The 18,331-nt window shown below is 38.4% G+C and overlaps 1 protein-coding gene and 1 pseudogene across 5 annotated transcripts in view; one reads left to right on the plus strand and one right to left on the minus strand.

Annotated features, from left to right (window-relative positions):
* FOXJ3 (forkhead box J3) overlaps positions 1 to 18,331 on the minus strand; it is a 129,084-nt gene that overhangs the window by 103,366 nt on the left and 7,387 nt on the right. For all 4 annotated transcript variants that reach the window (XM_079901506.1, XM_079901505.1, XM_079901502.1 and 1 more), the window contains exon 2: positions 3,311 to 3,371. In XM_079901506.1, the coding sequence (XP_079757632.1) occupies positions 3,311 to 3,354 (44 nt within the window). In that variant the 5' untranslated portion in view covers positions 3,355 to 3,371. The remainder of the gene's footprint in view (positions 1 to 3,310; positions 3,372 to 18,331) is intronic.
* LOC307175879 (large ribosomal subunit protein uL22-like) lies at positions 5,908 to 6,646 on the plus strand (annotated as a pseudogene). The gene has a single exon. The product of its transcript is annotated as a large ribosomal subunit protein uL22-like (transcript).

The following is an 18,331-nucleotide window of genomic DNA, read 5'->3' on the forward strand; positions in this document are numbered from 1 at the left end:
AGCTGCTCCGCGGCATGTGGGATCTTCCCCGACCAGGGCACGAACCCATGTCCCCTGCATCGGCAGGCAGACTCTCAACCACTGCGCCACCAGGGAAGCCCTAAGATTACTTTTTAATCATAAAAATACAGTAAGTAAATTTTTAAAAATAATTTTAAAATGTTCAGATTAAACAAGGATCCAATATCATCTATAGAAAACAATATTTAACTTGTTTACCCTAAATATTTAAAGGGCAGAGGAAGAGATTTAATTCATTTACTAAGTACCCTCTCCTACCCAACAAATTTTTAAAATGTCACATACTTTCATTCCACCCCCCATCTTCACTTCACATAAGTCATCTACTCCACTCCCACCTATGTTTACAACCCCCCACCTGCCTACCCATTTTCTCATTCCTAGACACACGGTCCAGTTCTTCTCCACCAACTCAAATGCTTTCCTGTCTTGAGGCTAGCCACTTTCTAGATATATAGGTAGTATATGCAGGCATACACAAGATATAAAGGTAGTATATACAAAGAGAGTTATGGCAAACAAGCAATGTTTGTCAGCGGATTTGAGATTTCCTGGGGTTCCCTGGTGGCGCAGTGGTTAAGAAACCGCCTGCCAATGCATGAGACACGGGTTTGAGCCCTCGTCCGGGAAGATCCCACGTGCCACGGAGCAACTAAGCCTGTGTGCCACAACTACTGAGCCTGTGTTCTACAGCCTGTGAGCCACAACTACTGAGCCCACGTGCCACAACTACTGAAGCCCACGCGCCTAGAGCTCATACTCTGCAACGAGAAGCCACCGCACCGAGAAGCCCGCACACCACAAAAAAGAGCAGGCCCCGCTCGCAGCAACCAGAGAAAGCCCGCATGCAGCAACGAAGATCCAATGCAGCCAAAAATGAATGAATTAATTTTAAAAATTTTTTTAAAAAAGACTTCCTGCTCTACTTCTATTTGGATAGTATAGTTGGGAGGTCGTTTCTGGCTTGAGGAAGACTCTATGGGAAAGTAGACTAAAATTTATTGTGGTTTTAAGTAATCCAGTTTCTCTTCCCTTTACCAAAAAATAGTTATTCTTTTCCTTTCCTTATATCAAACCAAAGCTAGCTTTCAGTTAGAAAAATCAATGACAAACAATGGTCTTCTACCCATACATCTGAGAATGCGAATTCTCTGCTTCACAGAAGGACCATATAGAATATTACAAAAAATGAAAGATTAGGATATAAGGATACTAAATATCTCAACTCAAATGCCAGAGAGTTTCTCAGTTTATTAACTAAATGCTAAACTTATAGGTATATCCACAAAAATTTGATTCTAGGATATTATACACTAGAATTATAACAGTGAGCAGGTTATAAAATAATTCATGGCATCTCTTTCATCATCTCTTCCAATTATATAATTCTATCAAGCAAAAAAGGTTAGGCATATATCATTCCTAACCCAATGTCATATACAATCTTCACCTAAACATAACTATTCAAATTAAGGGATTTAAAATCCCAGTAAATGACTTTAATATATGACTGTTTTGGCATAACCCACAAATAAAATATCTTTAAGGGACTCTATGATCAGTGGAAGATCAAAGTCTGCAAAAATATCTTGATATGGTCATATCTAAAGTTTTAAATATTCAATAAAAGGGTAAAATGATTCCTCCAACCACATTAAACAAAAGGACTCAAGTGAAATTAGTTCTACAGCAGCTTTGGGGATTAAAGTCTTTTTTTTTTTTTTAAGTTCTTTTCAAAACTATACAGGTGTCCCTTGTTGGGAGGTGGGGGTGGGGGCACATGGACTCCAACAAGATAGAAAAGTAATCACTCTACCTACTTCCATTATAAGCTGGAAGATGCATTCTCAGGCAAAGAAATGCCATAAGGATGTGGAGTAAAGCTCTCCTACTGAAGGAAAGGAGAGCCAGCCTTAGTCTCATAAAAATTCAAGTATATAAAAACTAAAAAGGCAACTTTATTTTTCTTTGGTGGCATTCTGAACCACCAGAATTTCTTTCATGCCTAAGGACTCCTTGACTTCACATTCATGGCTCTAATAATTTTGTATCCCTCCTCTCTCTCTTTCCTGCCCTCCAAAGCTGGTCAATTCCACCTCTCTTCATCACTTACTCTGTTCCAGCCACAATGACCTCCGTCATTGCTCCTCCAACCTAACGAGGCAAGTCTCCTGCCCCAGCAGCTCCTGAATCCCCTCTGCCCAGAACGCTTATCTTCTACCTACCCAGATATGGTTCATTCCATCACTCTTTCAGGTCTTCATTCAAATGTCGCCTGTTCAGTAAAGCTTTCCCTGGCTACCCTATCTAAAATAACCCTATCTATATTTCCTATTCCCATTCTCTATTTTATTCTTCATCTTAGCTCTTAACACTGTCACTATCTAACATATACTTCTTACTTTTTTATTAATTACCCCGTCACCAAAATGTAAGCCCAATAATTACAGGATTTTTATCTGTTATGTTCACAACTGTAGTCCCAGCATTTAGAATAGCTCCTGACAACATATTAGGTGCTCAATATGCTGAACAAATAAATGATACAGCTAGCTACAACACCACATGTAACTGGTAGGTGCTGCCATCAACAATTCATATTCTAGTCTGAAAGATCCCAATTAACAGATTAGATTTAGGTTATTTTTTCAAACTGTGTGCTGGGAGCTAGAGTAATCCCTCAGGGGCAACCGTGGGGGTAGAAAATGGAAGCCCAAGCAAGCAGAAAAGCCCGGCATTCATCTGCTTTATTCACAGGTTTTCACTTAAGATTTAATTTATAGAAAGGATTTAGCAACTTGGAAAAAATCTAAAACCACTGGGTTGAATACAACTTAGTTCCTATTTTTTTACATTTTACTTATTTATTGTAAATGAGGATAATCTAGGTATCACATTTATATCATCCTTTAAAGAGATTTAAATTACCATCTAGTCTTATTTAATAATCTGCTACAAAGGCAATAAAAATTTACTATGTATTTTCTAATTAAACTAAGTAGAAACAAGATTAGTGTTTTTTTAAAAACGGAATAACAAAGAAGAGTAAAATTGTTATTTCATGTACAAGAACATATGTAAATTCACTAAGTGGAGATTAAGATCCAAATCCCACTACCACAAATATCTCTGTAAGCAAAAATATGTCCCAATCTCACAAAATAGCACTATTTACCAAAACAGACTACAATATTTTATTCTGAACCTTACAGTAAAACTGATTCTAATATGACTTGACCAGCATAACTTTTAAAATGTTACATGTTCTAATAAAAAGAAGAGCACTAACCTTAATGAAGTTACAGATGGACAAGCCTGTCCATACAAACCCATCTGGCCACAAAGAGAATCTGAAAAGTAAAGGAGAGTTAGTTATCAGATGCTCCAAAATAAATTAAACTATAAATCACACTACCATTCTAAAACAGAAATAGAACGCTAAAAGATTCACCATTATTTGAACACATACCCACAAAATTTAAAAATGCTGTTAAGCAATAAGACATTACGCTGAGGAAGACTGACAATACGAGGAAGCACAAGAAAAATAGGCACACTATAACTGTAACATCCAAAAAAGCTAAAAACTCATAAAATTTAACAAACTGTTATTACGCTTAGTTACAGATAGAGAGTGTCCCAACTGTTTAGTAGAATCCCAAGGATTCCAGAGAGGTGCCTAAAGGCTACCAAAGAGCTGAGCATGCAGGTTCCCATCCCCACATAATTGTCTCCCATCCCATCTACCCTTCAATCAAAGCAGTGCTATCTTTGTTGGTTTTGCATAATGGACTTCACTAAAACTTCATTTGAAGAACAGTTCCACTGCTTAAAAAAAAAAAAAACGTTAAGAATAGCATTGAACAGAAGGAGCTTTGTTCAAATTCTAGCTGTGACACTAAGAGACCTTGAAGAATTTATATAACCTCAGTGAACCTCCATTTCTTCATCTGTAACTTGGGGATAATACCACCTGTAACTTTATTTATTCATCAGGGATAAACTGCAGGTTTGTTATTAGAATTAACCAAATCACTAAACAAATGTGAAACTGTCTATTAGCACTACTACCTGGCACAAGGATGATCCACAAGTGTCTACAGGTAACATGAATGAGAGAAGCTGGAATGGGTATAAATATGCATACACAGCACAAATGGAGATTGTGTGCCTGCAACTAAAGAAAACAGGTTCACTCTGAAAAGATCAGCTGCTATTCCCAGTTCTAGCCAATTGTTGCTAAGCAGGATTGAAAGCCCAGTACTGTTAAGAACTTCTAATTTTTCAAGAGAAGCAAGATACCCAAAATTTTATCTGAAATCTCCTGATTTTTATTTTCTAAATACTATGTGGGCCAAACAAACCACTGGATGTTGTCCCAAGTTTATAACTTTTAACTTAGTGGCTGACTGAATTCCCTGCATCTTACTGTCCCGTGCATGCACTGAAGAGAGATGGACACTTTACTTCTGCTAGAACAACAGAATAGATAGCTTGATCAACATGCCCACTGGAAATAACAAACGCTGGATAAATTTTTTTAATCTTTACATATTAATCAATAACCTGAAAGAAAATAAAGTATGATCAAGGCTAAAAACTAAGTGAAAGAGGGAAACTAGAGATGTATGCAGAGTACTGAAACCAGCTTTCATTCACCTTCAGGGCATTTTGCCAAACCCTATGAATTTCAGCTTGCAATTCCAAGGCCTATTAGGGCTCAAGGTACAAGAGGCAAAGTCCAGGTGTTACCCAAGAGAACTGCAAGGGAAACTTAACCTTGGCACTGAGTGCTGGTGAGGGATTGGGGGGCTATGAGAGCAGTTCGACAGTATCTCCTCAGACACTCACAACCAGAAGCTGACCCTCACCTAGATTATGGTTTAAAAAGCTTCATACTTAGAATTTTGTTTAGGGTAGTCCTAGAATGGTAATGTCTCCCACCCAAACTTGACAGAAGGAAATGAAAATCCTCTCTGGGGAATCTGCCTTTGATCTAGGCCTGGGAGAATTCTCAAGGATAAGGTCCCAAAATAAATAAATTCACAATCAAAAATCACAAAACCAGAAGGAAACAAGGCACTCAAGAGTAAGATACAGCTGAAACATCAGCTGGCAGACTCAAAACCTCAAAGACCTCAGATACGGGAATTACTAGTCACTTTTCTCTACTGTTTTTTACTTTATGGGTGACTTACCTACTCTTGTATTTCAAACGCCTATAATGCAGATGAATCTCAAATCTACATCTCTATCAGGGATCAAACTCCTGATCTCTGAACATAAATATCTAACATTCCCTCCGGAAATCCCAAATTTACTATGTCTAAAACTGAATTATCTTTTTTTAATGTATTTCCTATCTTGATAAAATGGCACAGTCCTTTATCTAAGAATGGCTTTCTTTTCCTTTGTTAGAGCAGGAAACTTCTTTTCAATTCTTGATTTCTATGAGGAATGACTTCTCTAAACATCCCTGGGCTCCCAGCCCACTCCTCACCAAGTGCGTAGAGCTAACTCCAGGACTCTACATCCAGTATTCTACAAGGTAGTTACCTGGGTATGACTGCTCTGTTGACTCTAACAACCTAGACATCAGGTAAGCTGTCCAAATTGGGTGGGCAGGGACAAGAGAATGTGGAGAGTCAGCCAGCCCATTTGTCTCTTAAACCTAAATCACATTCTACAACATTCTACAATATCAGCTTTATCAAAAACAAAGGTAAATTCTTACAAAAGATATCACAGGACCCAGCAATTCTACTCTTAGGGGTACGTGTGTGTGTGTATTTTTATGTATAAAAATTTTAAATATATGTATATATACATATATATATATATATATATATATATATATATATATATATATATAAATCCTCTTGGGAATACATATATATGCACATATATGTATCCCCAAGAGAACGTAAAACATATGTTCACACAAAAACTTGCATACAGCTTCCTTTTCCAGTAAGCAGCCTGAGGTGACCTCTAAAAATGGTTCGCTATTCACTTGACCCAGAAAACCCCACAAAATCATGCAAGTCAGGAGGTTCAAATCTTCGTGTTCACTTTAAGAACACTCATGAAACTGCCCAGGCCATTAAGGGTATGCATATCCGAAAATCCACCAAGTATCTGAAAGATGTCACTTTAAAGAAGCAATGTGTGGCATTCCATCATTACAATGGTGGAGTTGGTAGGTGTGCCCAGGCCAAACAGCGGGGCTGGACGCAGGGTTGATGGCCCAGAAAGAGTGCTGAATTTTTACTGCACATACTCAAAAATGCTGAACGTAAGGGCTTAGATGTAGATTCTCTAGTCACTGAGCACATCCAGGTGAACAAAGTTCCCAAGATGCAGCACAGAACTTAGAGAGCTCATGGTTGGATCAACCCATACATGAGCTCTCCCTGCCACACTGAGACGGTCCTTACTGAATAAGAACAGACTGTTCCTAAACCAGAAGAGGAGGTTGCCCCAAAGAAAAAGATATCCCAGAAGAAACTGAAGAAACAAAAACTTATGGCCCGGGAATAAATGCCACAAAAAATAAATGCAAATAAAAATAAATTTAAAAAAAGAAAAACACAAGCAAAAAACGTGCATACAAATGTTCATAGCAGCATTATTTATAAAGCTAAAAGTGGATATAAACCAAATGTCCATCAACTGATAAACAGATAAACAAAATATGACATATCTGTACAATATCCATATAATATACAGTGGAATATTATTCAGCCATAAAAAAGGAATGCCGTACTGTTACATGCCACAATATGAATGAACTTTGAGAGCCTTATGCTTAGTGAAAGAAGTCAGACACAAAAGACCACATATTGTATGACTCCATTTATACAAAATATTCAGAATGGGGCAAATCCTAGAGATGGAAGGTAGATAGTAGTTGCCAGGAGATAGGGGGATGGGAGGAGGAATGGGGGTAGGGAATGACTGCTAACAGGTTTCTTTTGGGATTGATGAAAATGTTCTGGAATTAGATAGTGTTGATAGTTGCACGACCTTGTGAAGAAAAACCTTTTGTATACAACCACCAAATTTTACACTTTAAAATGGTGAAGTTTTACTACCAACTCCAGCTCCTAAATGTCTTTCTAATCTACTGTGGCCTCAATGCCTTAGTTTCAGTTTTCTCCACTTTTAATTTAGATTACTGCGCCTAAATGGTGTCTTGAACACCAGTCTGGTTAACTGGAAGAACAAATGTACCAATCATCTTCTCCCTACCCAGGCAGATGCCCAGCAACATGGAACTCTCACAAAAGAAGGCTATGATTCACAGTGAAATCAGGAAAATCTCAGTGTCCTCCAAATCACAAACTCACATTTCTGAAGCCAACTATGTTGAACAATTATATTAATTTGTTCAATTACATCCAAAATTCATACAGTTTAAGTTGGTGCCAACAGCACCTAGTAGCATTTTCTGCAAATCCTTTGAAAATCAACATACAAGAAACTTTGCATAGCATGACACCACCAGAGGACAGGGAGTAAAAACCAGTCATTCACTGATGGGTATGCTACAAGAAAAACTACTGCAGTATATCCCATCACCAACAGAAAGAATATGGAATTCCTTTTAATATAAGCAGTCTTCATGTGTACATTAAAATGAGTTACAAACTATTCACATTTAGGAAGCAGATGTTTAACTAACAGGTATATAACAATACATTATCTGGGAGGAGGAGGTGAAATGGGACTAAGAATTTTGAAAAAGCTCCCAAGTAATTCTTATGAGCCCTTCTCTCCTCTCTCCCACCACACAGATATGCTTTATAGTTTACAAAGAACTTGCAACATTCATGACCTTGCATCAAGAACCCAACTGAGAATCTCAATTGTGACCTTGGGAATACTGTTAAAAGGAAAAATTCATGCCTCAGTTACTGTGATAGTAGCTTGAATGAAAGTAACACCATATCAGATAAAAGTAGGAATTAGGGCTTCCCTGGTGGCCCAGTGGTTGAGAGTCCACCTGCCGATACAGGGGACGCGGGTTCGTGCCCCGGTCCGGGAAGATCCCACATGCAGCGGAGCGGCTGGGCCCGTGAGCCATGGCCGCTGAGCCTGAGTGTCCGGAGCCTGTGCTCCGCAACGGGAGAGGCCACAACAGTGAGAGGCCCGCGTACCGCAAAAAAAAAAGAAAAAGAAAAAGTAAGAATTAAAACTTTGTTGAAAATGAATACTATAAGCACTAGAGGTCAAGAGATTATTCCTTCTTTTTCTAACTTCGGAATTTAGCTCTTTCAAAAGACCTGAAAGTAAAAAATTCACTAGCACCCATGAAGGAACAACCCCTCTGAATCAGGTTCCTTGACTGAACACTGTGAATTGTTATACCATTAGTCACAGGTAATCATTAAAGCAGTCATGGAAATAACCCGTGTCTTAATCAGCCTAAACAGGAAAAATCTGTCAGAGGAAGGCATAAAGGGAAAAGAATCCTGCTGAGTGAGTAGCAATCAAGCTGTCCACTGCAGCTTCACTAGTTAAACCTGAAGGCAGTGATGCAGCTATAGCTAGAAAGTGAGAACTCAAGAGTCACATGCTCTCAGAAAGCAAAAAATCATGTGAGAATGATCAATTCACCATGGTAATGTTAGAGGGAGAAGAGAGGCCAAAACTTAAATTTGGAGAACTCTAACAGATTTAGAGAAGACGAACCAGTTAAATAAAAAAAAAAACTTGAGAAAACTGTACTGGAGGTTGCAGCAAGTGATTTAATGGATAGAAAGGCAATAGTGCTACACACAGATTAAGATGGGCATAAACTGAAAAGACAATACTGGCTTTTAATAGAAGATCATTATTACTATAGAGGGTGGATCTTGTGGACTAGTGAAAGCAAAAATTAGACTGCAAGGGTGTTAAGAATAAGGAGAGAGAGTGAAGTAAAAGTTTAGCCACAAACTACATACAATGAAAATAAACAGAAAACGCAAAAAAGGTCAAACAGAGCAGAGAGGAACAGATTAAGAAATCAGGAAAGGTGAAGAATATGTTAGAAAGCTCATCACAGTATATCCCCATTATCCTGTTTTATTCTTCATAGCTCGTCATCATCTGATATGATTTGATATGACTTTTGTTTCACTATCTGTTTCTCTCCCGCTAGAATGCAGATAAAAGTTTCTGTTTCATTCTCTGTTATATCCCCAAATCCTGGTATACAGTCTGCAGCCATATTTGTTCAATGAATGGATAAACCAGGTTCCTCAAGAGTTGGAAAAAGAGAATAAACGTAAAATAAGAACAACTAAAATCTAACTGAAAACTCACCAGATTTTTTTTAATGTAGTCTTTGTATCCATTACTTCTCTCTGCCTCCAAGCAAGTAATTTCAGACAAATTCACAGTTAGAAAAGCAAGTTAGGTATCCAGAATATATAAAGGACCCTTACAACTCAATAATAAAAAGACAACCCAACTTATAAATGGGCAAAGATTTGGAGATACAGCACAGAGGAAGAGCATTTGACTGCAAAAAAAAAAAAAAAAAAAAGGGGGCAGAGATTTGAATACACATTTCTACAAAGAAGATATTAAAATGTCCAATAAGATATGAAAAGATGTTCAACGTCATTAGTTATTAGGGAAATGCAAATCGAAATAATGAGATACCACTTCACACCAGCTAGGATGGCTATAATCAAAACAACAGATAATAACAAAGGTTGCAAAGATGTGAAGAAACTGAAGCCCTCATACATTGATAGTGAAAAACGTAAAACAGTGCAGCCACTTTGGAAAACAGCTTGGCAGTTTGTCAAAAAGTTAAACATAGAGTAATCATATGACACAGCCATTCCACTCCCAGGGAATATACCCAAGAAACGAAAACATACCTCCACAGAAAAATCTGTACACGAACGTTCACAGCAGCAAAAAATCATAATAGCAATAGTGGAAACAATCCAAATGCCCAGTAACTTGACGAATGGATAAATAAGATGTTATAACCATACAGCAGAATATTATTTGGCAATAAAAAGGAATGGTACGTGCTACAACATATATGACCCTTGAAAACATGCTAAGTGAAAGAAGTCAGTAACAAAACTACACATTACACGATTCCATTTATATCAAATGTCCAAAACAAATTTATATTAATAGTTAGATTATGGATTAGTAGTTAGATTAGTAGTTTCATAGGGCTGGGGAGGCAGGTAAAGTGGATTGACTGCTAATGAGTGTGGGGTTTCTTTTAGAGGGAGAGGAAAACATTCTATAATTAGACTGCAGCAATGATTACACAACCCTATGAATATGTTAAAAAAAAAAACATTGGGGCTTCCCTGCTGGCACAGTGGTTAAGAATCCGCCTGCCAATGCAGGGGACATGGGTTCGAGCCCTGGTCCAGGAAGATTCCACATGCTGCAGAGCAGCTGGGCCCGTGCACCACAACTACTGAGCCTGTGCTCTAGAGCCCGTGCTCTGCAACCAGAGAAGCCACCACAATGAGAAGCCTGTGCACCGCAATGAAGAATAGCCCCCACGCTCAGCAACAAAGACCCAACGCAGCCAAAACTAAATAAAATAAATTTATAAAAAAACAAAACCATTGAATTTTACACCTTAAACAGGTGAATTATATGGTATGTGAATTTTATCTCAATAAAGCTGGGGGGGTTCCTTTGGTTTTTTTAAAAGAGCAAGTTTAAGAACCATCACACACAAAATGTTCTCTTGTTCTGTAAGCTGCTGCTTCACTAGTGCCATATGAGTGCCCCCCGCACCCCACAAAATGGAAAAGGGGAGAGTAAAAGTAATGACTTCACCAGAAAGCAACTCTACTATAGCAATTATTTTGAAATCTATAACCCCTTGAACCATTAGTGGTTCAAGAAAGTTTGTTTTCTGGTGGGCTCCACCATTTCCAAACCATACTGTTTATTAATTAAACATGTTTAATGAAGATACACTTATGTATACACCTCTATATACCCTGAAAAAATTCTATAGGAAACCACTCTAACACTATATATCAACTACTTAGGTTATAACCCTCTCTTCCTAAAAACAACACTAGGGCCAGGTGTTGTTATTCTCTTATAACAGAAGATGAAAAAAAGCATGCCAACCAACAATCAGCTTCAGCTTTATAAGACTGTTCCTGTAGGAGTAGGAAGTGTAAGGCTGAACTGTCTCTTTACCCTCCATAGTTTAGGATTGCTGTCAATAAAACAGGTGGTAAATGTGGGTGAGGGGAGCTTCTTGGCCAAACATCACAGAGCTGTAACTTCTTCCAAACCCCAAACCTAACTTCCTGAAATTTATGTAAGCAGATCACAGGCCACCCTCTTCAAACCAAATCATAACCCAAGCAAATAACACAGGATTCTATTTCTGGGTCTGTCATTAACTCACTGGATAGTCCTGAAACTTCAGTCTCTCTACTATGCTCAATAACTTAACCACAATTTCCAGTCTCAAAATCAAATCATGTGGTCTAATAAAGAACATTTCCCCAACTTGTAGGTGTACTTTTATGGAAAATCTAACAAAGGTGTATGAAGTTAAATCACATTATATGTTTAAATCATCTTTAATGAATATACATGAAGTATGAAAAATTCAAAAGACTGTTTACTCCAAAAATGTTGAACTCTTCCATTTTAAAGTTTTAAAGGTATTCACTAAACAGAGAAAGAATAAGTTTCCAGAGGGCTGAAGGGTTCTGAGGCTTTAAATTTAATCTCAGTTATATTTAGAAAACCAAGATGCCACCTCTCTGGATCCCATATCTTTATCTTGGGCATTTGATGCATGTGTTTTGCCTGGTATAATTCAAAGCAAGAGATCCTACCATATCTCTGAAATGTAAATTGAACATATCAGGGATTTCCCTGGTAGTGCAGTGGTTAAGAATCCACCTGCCAATGCAGGCAACATGGGTTCGATCCCTGGTCCGGGAAGATCCCACATGCCGCGGAGCAACTAAGCCCATGCACCACAATTAATGAGTCTGCGCTCTAGAGCCCGTGAGCCACAACTACTGAAGGCTGTGCGCCTAGAGCCGTGATCCGCAACAAAAGAAGCCACCAAGAGGAGAAGCCTGCGCACCACAATGAAGAGTAGCGCCCGCTCACCGCAGCTAGAGAAAGCCCGCACACAGCAAAGCATAACCAACGCAGCCAAAAATAAATTAATTTAAAAAATAATAAAATAAATTGAACATGTCAGAACAACATATTGGTTGTCAGAGGAATGAGATGCTATACACCTAAAAAGATGGGCAGCTATAGTCTCCACTCCTAGAGCTGTTTAACAAAATTAAAATTACCTGCCTGGTCCTCAAAGCAAGTCTACAAACCATGGCCAACTTTATAAGAATCATTTCTATCCAATTCCTGGAAATCCTAATTCAACAGTCTAGAGCAAAACCTAGGAAATCTATTCATTACAAGTATCAGGTGATTCTGATACACAGCTTAATTCAGGAACTATTGGTTTAGGAGAAGGATAGCAGAAAGGTTTCATATCATTTGCCAATTATACTCGATAGGTAGTAGCTGCCTGAAGTGCTACACTGCGAAGGTCATGTCTAAAAACAAGAAATTAGTAGTTTGCCATGGACACGGTGATGGGGAAGTGGCAACATCCAAACCATGTATCTGCCATTATGTGATTCAGACCACTGAATGGGCTTTTTTCTATTTTTAAGGAGGCTTTTGGGGTAAAAGAAGAGACCCAGAACTGGATTATTTACTTTTATTTTATTTTATTTATTTTTAATTTTTGGCTGCGTTGGGCCTTCGTTGCTGCATGTGGGCTTTCTCTGGTTGCGGCGAGCAGGGGCTACTCTTCTTTGTGGTGCACAGGCTTCTTATTGCGGTGGCTTCTACTGTTGTGGAGCATAGGCTCTAGGCACGCGGGCTTCAGTAGTTGTGGCTTGCGGGCTTCAGTAGTTGTGGCTCGCGGGCTCTAGAGCGCAGGCTCAATAGTTGTGGCGCACGGGCTTAGTTGCTCCACGGCATGTGGGATCTTCCCAGACCAGGACTCGAACCCGTGTCCCCTGCGTTGGCAGGCAGATTCTTAACCACTGCGTCACCAGGGAAGCCCCTGGATTATTTACTTCTAACTGGCAGAAGCTCTGTCTCTGGAAAGGTAGTAGGCAGGAAGAACAGCCCTACTGGCATATGTGCCAGGACTCTCCAAAAGTTAATTATTAAGCTTTCCAATATTATACAGAAAAAGAAGACAAGATTTTTGCTCTCAAAATATCTATAATCTTGTTTGAGAAATGAAAATTCTACATGACAATATAAATTTGGTCCAAAAAAGGATATTTGTGTCTTGAGAAGTTCCACGTTCCACTAAAGGTGGGAATTAGTGGAGCATTGAGTGCCAGGCCCAAAACAGTATAGTTTGGATTGATTCAAAAGGCAATCAACTGTGGGATCCTGATCAGGACATGCCTGAAGTAATGTACTAAGAAGATACCACTAGCAGCATTTTCCAGGAAAATATATGGGAGGATATATAATCAAGGCATGACCCATCCGAAGGCAAATAATCTCTTTCGTATTGTTTCTGTATGTACCTGTCTCTGCCACTGGATTGCAGGCCTCCTAGTAGGCCAGGCACATGTCAAATTAACCTTTCTACCTCCCATAATGCCTAGGACATGTTTTGTACATAACAGTCCAAAATGTTTGCTGAATTCCTGTAAATGAAGGAAAACTCTTAGGGCTATTTCAAAAGAAACAGTAACAGAACTTGGTATAGAGACAGGAAAGGTCAAAGAAGTGGACACAATGAAATTATGCCAAAAAGTAAGGGGGGAACTGTGTTAGGCTAAAAGAGACAACAAACGTAACAACTAGATGTAATGCGTAGACCTTGTCTGAATCCTGATTCAATTAAAAACCGACTGTAAAAAGACACAAATAGTCAAGGACACATTTATTATGAACTGGATATTGTGATAACACTAGTAGGAAATATTGTTAATTTCGTTAGCTACAATAATGGCATATGGTTATGTAAGAAATGTCTATACTTTTTATAGATGCATACTGATGTTTGTAGGGGTGAAAAGACAATGCCTATGATTTTCTTTAAAACACTTAAGCAAAAGATAGTTGAGGCATATACAGCAAACAGCTTAATAATTATTAAATCTGTAATGGGTATAGAGGGATTCATTATATTTTATCTAGTTTTGAGTATACTCAGCAGTGATGGACTTTTATGTTACTCCAGCATTGTACAACTAATTCTTTTTCTTTTCTTTCTCAGATTTCAGGAAACTTAAGAATCACTAGTACTTCTGAGAAAACAACCTAGACTCAATCAGAAAAAAAAATGGGCATTCATGTGTTAGCTCTACTAATAGGAAATCAGAGAATCTACTCAAAGAACTTCTTGTAAATGAATATGAGAACTGAATATGAGCCAAGACAGTGACTCAGCTGCTAAAACGAAAACACAGTCTTAGGGTTCATTAGAAGAACAGTATCCAGATCAACGAGGGTAGCAGTCCCATTCACTCTTCACTGGTTAGCTCACAACTGGAGTATTGTGTTCTGTTTGAGTACCACGTTTTAAGAACACTTATGAGCTAGAATGCTTGCAGGGAGGGAAATCAGCCTAGTGAAGAGTTTAGAAGCCAAATGTCAAGTATAGAATGAAGAAAATGGGTGTGTTTAGCGTGAAGAAAACACTTTCCAGCATTCCCTGTCTCCTCTACCGTAGAGACTCAGTGTAATATTTTCCAGAGCTGTTAACAGGCATTCCATAATCAAGTAAGTTTGAGTCAAGTATTTTTTTTCTCTCTAAGGGACTTATCAAAGTGTTCAATATCCTAAAGCGCTTTATCACTCTTCAAGAAGTTGTTCAGTATTTCCCAAATGTAACCATCCATTCATTCAACAAATATTTACTGAGCACCTATTATTTACGAACACTCCTCCAGGCGCTGAGAATAAACAATGAACATTTTCAATATCCTTGAGGATAGTTTGTCAAACAGCCAGGCTGGGCCTCTTGCTACTCCTCTAACTTGCATTGTTCTTCCTCATCTCTAGGTTTTTGATTATGCAGTCAGCCTAGTCGACCCCATCACTAATCTTAATTCAAACATTATTGTTTCCAAGAAGTTTCCTGATCATCATAAGCAAAACCACTCTTTTCAACAAACCCATGACTTTCTCTGTATCAGTTCTCTGAGAAGAGACTATGCCTCTTAATTACCTTTGGATCTCTCACAATGCCCCGGACCATGTTTTGCATATGTAGGTGCTGACAAAATATTTGCTGAATGAACAATCGCATTCATGTATTTAGAGTTATCTTGTCAAAGAAGGCAAACTAGGTGTCTAATGTTCTGCAGAGAAGGACTAGGAAAAAGAGATGAAGTTACAAGCAAATTTTGCCCCAATTAGAGCTAACAACAAACAGGCTACCTTACGGCTATCGGTGACTACAGGTGTTCTAAGAGTAGGCGAATGACTCTTTCTCAAGTGTTTTAGTGGGATATCTCGCTGGCCTGAATAAAAGATTAACTCTTAAGATGTTAGGAACTACTATATATCTATATATTACATATATAGACATACATACATATATATATTAGACAAAAGGTAACTTTTGATACAATGTATCGATGTTAATATTCTTAAAGTTAAGCTCAAATATGAAATATCCTTCCATTTACTAGTACAGTTGATCCTGGAACAACATGGGGGTTTACCCGAGTATAACTTACAGTTGCCCCTCCATATCTGCAGTTCCTCCGCATCGGCAGATTCAAACCATGGACCGTGTAGTACTGTCATAGTCACAATAAAAAAGTATCCTCCTACAAGTGGTCCTGTGCAGTTCAAACCCTTGTTGTTCAAGGATCAACAGTAGAGAGAATAAAAGACAACAAAAGACACTGTCTCCATCCTAGAAGAATCAACACAGGTTTCTTAATTATGCTCCCAAAGCAAATCGGATATAAATATAAACGCCTGGGTCATCTACCTCAGTAAACAACGCTCCTTAGATAAGGCAATTCTCTAGATCAAGGATTTTCAATATTTTGGAGTCAGAAAAATAATTATGAAACCATCAGCTCCTCTTAAAGCCATCTAACCACACCACCAAAAGCATTAAATTCTTCAAACAAGCTAGTCATGCTGCTTTTTAGTTAAAAACTAGAAAAACAGAAAAAATGGGTCTCTCCATATGCCTAGGATCTCTCTTCTGATGTCTCTCCCAAACCAAAAGCTGTAGTCCTTGATGGCAGGGACCCTATCAGTTACTTGTGTCCCCAGCATTTAGTACAGTTCCCAGGACATAACACATGGTGAATAAATGAGCAAATGAATGAGAGAAACTGAGTCCAATGTCCCCAGATGAAAACAAGTACCTTAAAGAATCAATGACAATTTGGTTTTTCTTATTAGAAGTCTGCCAAGGAAATTAAAGCAGATGAGTAGGTTCTTAAATCCAGTTTTCACTATAAGTCAGAGTGCTACTTTTAGGTCATTTATTGATAAGTAATTACTATATGTAAACCTAAGTTCCTGGTTGCTTCTGGGGGACTAAAATTAATTTATTGACCACCAGAGCTAAATGACCAATTTCTACAAAGAAAAACCCAAAACACTTAATACACCCACAACCTGACCTATAAGATTATAATCAAATAATTTATCAAACTGATTTATTAACATAACTGCCTAAAAAGCAAAATACTTTGATAGCACCAGTGTTTAAACTACTCTTCAAAAGTGCTACGATTCACATTTTTCCAAATTCTCATTTGAACCATAAAAATCATACATGTTTATTTTTTAAAGACTAGAAAACAGAAGACTATAAAAATGATATATGCTCACTGTAGAGAACTTATAGAAAATATAAACAGGTTCAAAGGTGAAAATAAAGACTACCCAACGTGATGCTTTCTTTCCCAGTCTTTTTTTCTGTGTAGTTATAAGTTCTTTATATACTGTCACTCTTCCTGCCCATCGGCAAAAAACAATATGTTCGCACTATGGCAGTAACCCAAGCACCCTCAATCTCTAAATGTTCCAGATACAATTCCTCATTCTCTATATTTTTATAGATGTATACTTTCATAATAATAAGACCAAATCTGCTATTTAGTAATCCTTAAAAGTTTCCCTTCTGATTCCATCTCCTCACTTCCAGAATTCACAAAGAATGCAAGTTCAAGTAAAAATACAACCAATTACTGGAAATGGACCCAAATTTAACAAAGGAAGAAGCTGCTCTCAACAGTTGTATGTACCCTAGTCTGACATTATCACAAGACAATGCTCCAAGGAGCCCAGGTCCTTTGGGGTTCTTAAACTTTAATTTCTACCTCAGAAATCCAAGCGTGTGCTGCATAAAAACCTTGTCAGCTGGGCTTCCATGGGGGCGCAGTGGTTAAGAATCCGCCTGCCAATGCAGGAGACATGGGTTTGAGCCCTGGTCCGGGAAGATCCCACATGCCACAGAGCAACTAAGCCTGTGCGCCACAACTATGGAGCCTGCGCTCTAAAGCCCATGAGCCACAACTACTGAGCCCACGTGCCACAACTACTGAAGCCCGCGTACCTAGAGCCTGTGCTCTACAACAAGAGAAGCCACCAGTGAGAAGCCCGCACACCACAAGGAAGAGCAGCCCCCGCTCACCACAACTAGAGAAAGCCCACGTGCAGCAATCAATCAATGAATAAATAAGAACGCAATGTAAGTTTAAAAAAAAAAACCTTGTCAGCTTTCTACTAAAAAGTACAAGACTAGAGACAGAATGCAGGATCTAGGCTCCTGTCTCTGCTCTATTAAATAACTAAGTGACACTAAGTCAATCTTAGCTTGTATCTCATTTTCTCCATTTATCAACAGGAATACGAATATTATTGCCTTACCTATATCACAGGACTGTTTTTCTAATAGATCAGAGAAAAAGCTTTTCATAAAGTATTATTCAAATTAAGGTGGAAATCTTTCCAACGCACACACGCCCTATAACAGACATAAAACATGACTTCCCTGATACACAAAGACGCCATTTCTGATGGTGATTACTATCTACATATACACGTGAGACAATACCATCAACAGGTCCTTACACAGGGTAGACAAGTAAAGCATGTCACAGATTCACAGACCCAACCACACTAGCAAAAACTGATGCCATATATGGTTTATCTCCTGCCATGACAGTCTGCTCCATCTTCATTCAGAAGAGTCAACCTGCTCCTGACTGCAGCATATTTGACTGTTGTGTCTGTAATTAATTTCCCAAAGTTCTACAGACAAGCCACAGAAACT

The sequence above is a fragment of the Stenella coeruleoalba genome, assembly GCF_951394435.1.
Source record: "Stenella coeruleoalba genome assembly, chromosome: 1".
Classification (NCBI taxonomy): domain Eukaryota; kingdom Metazoa; phylum Chordata; class Mammalia; order Artiodactyla; family Delphinidae; genus Stenella; species Stenella coeruleoalba.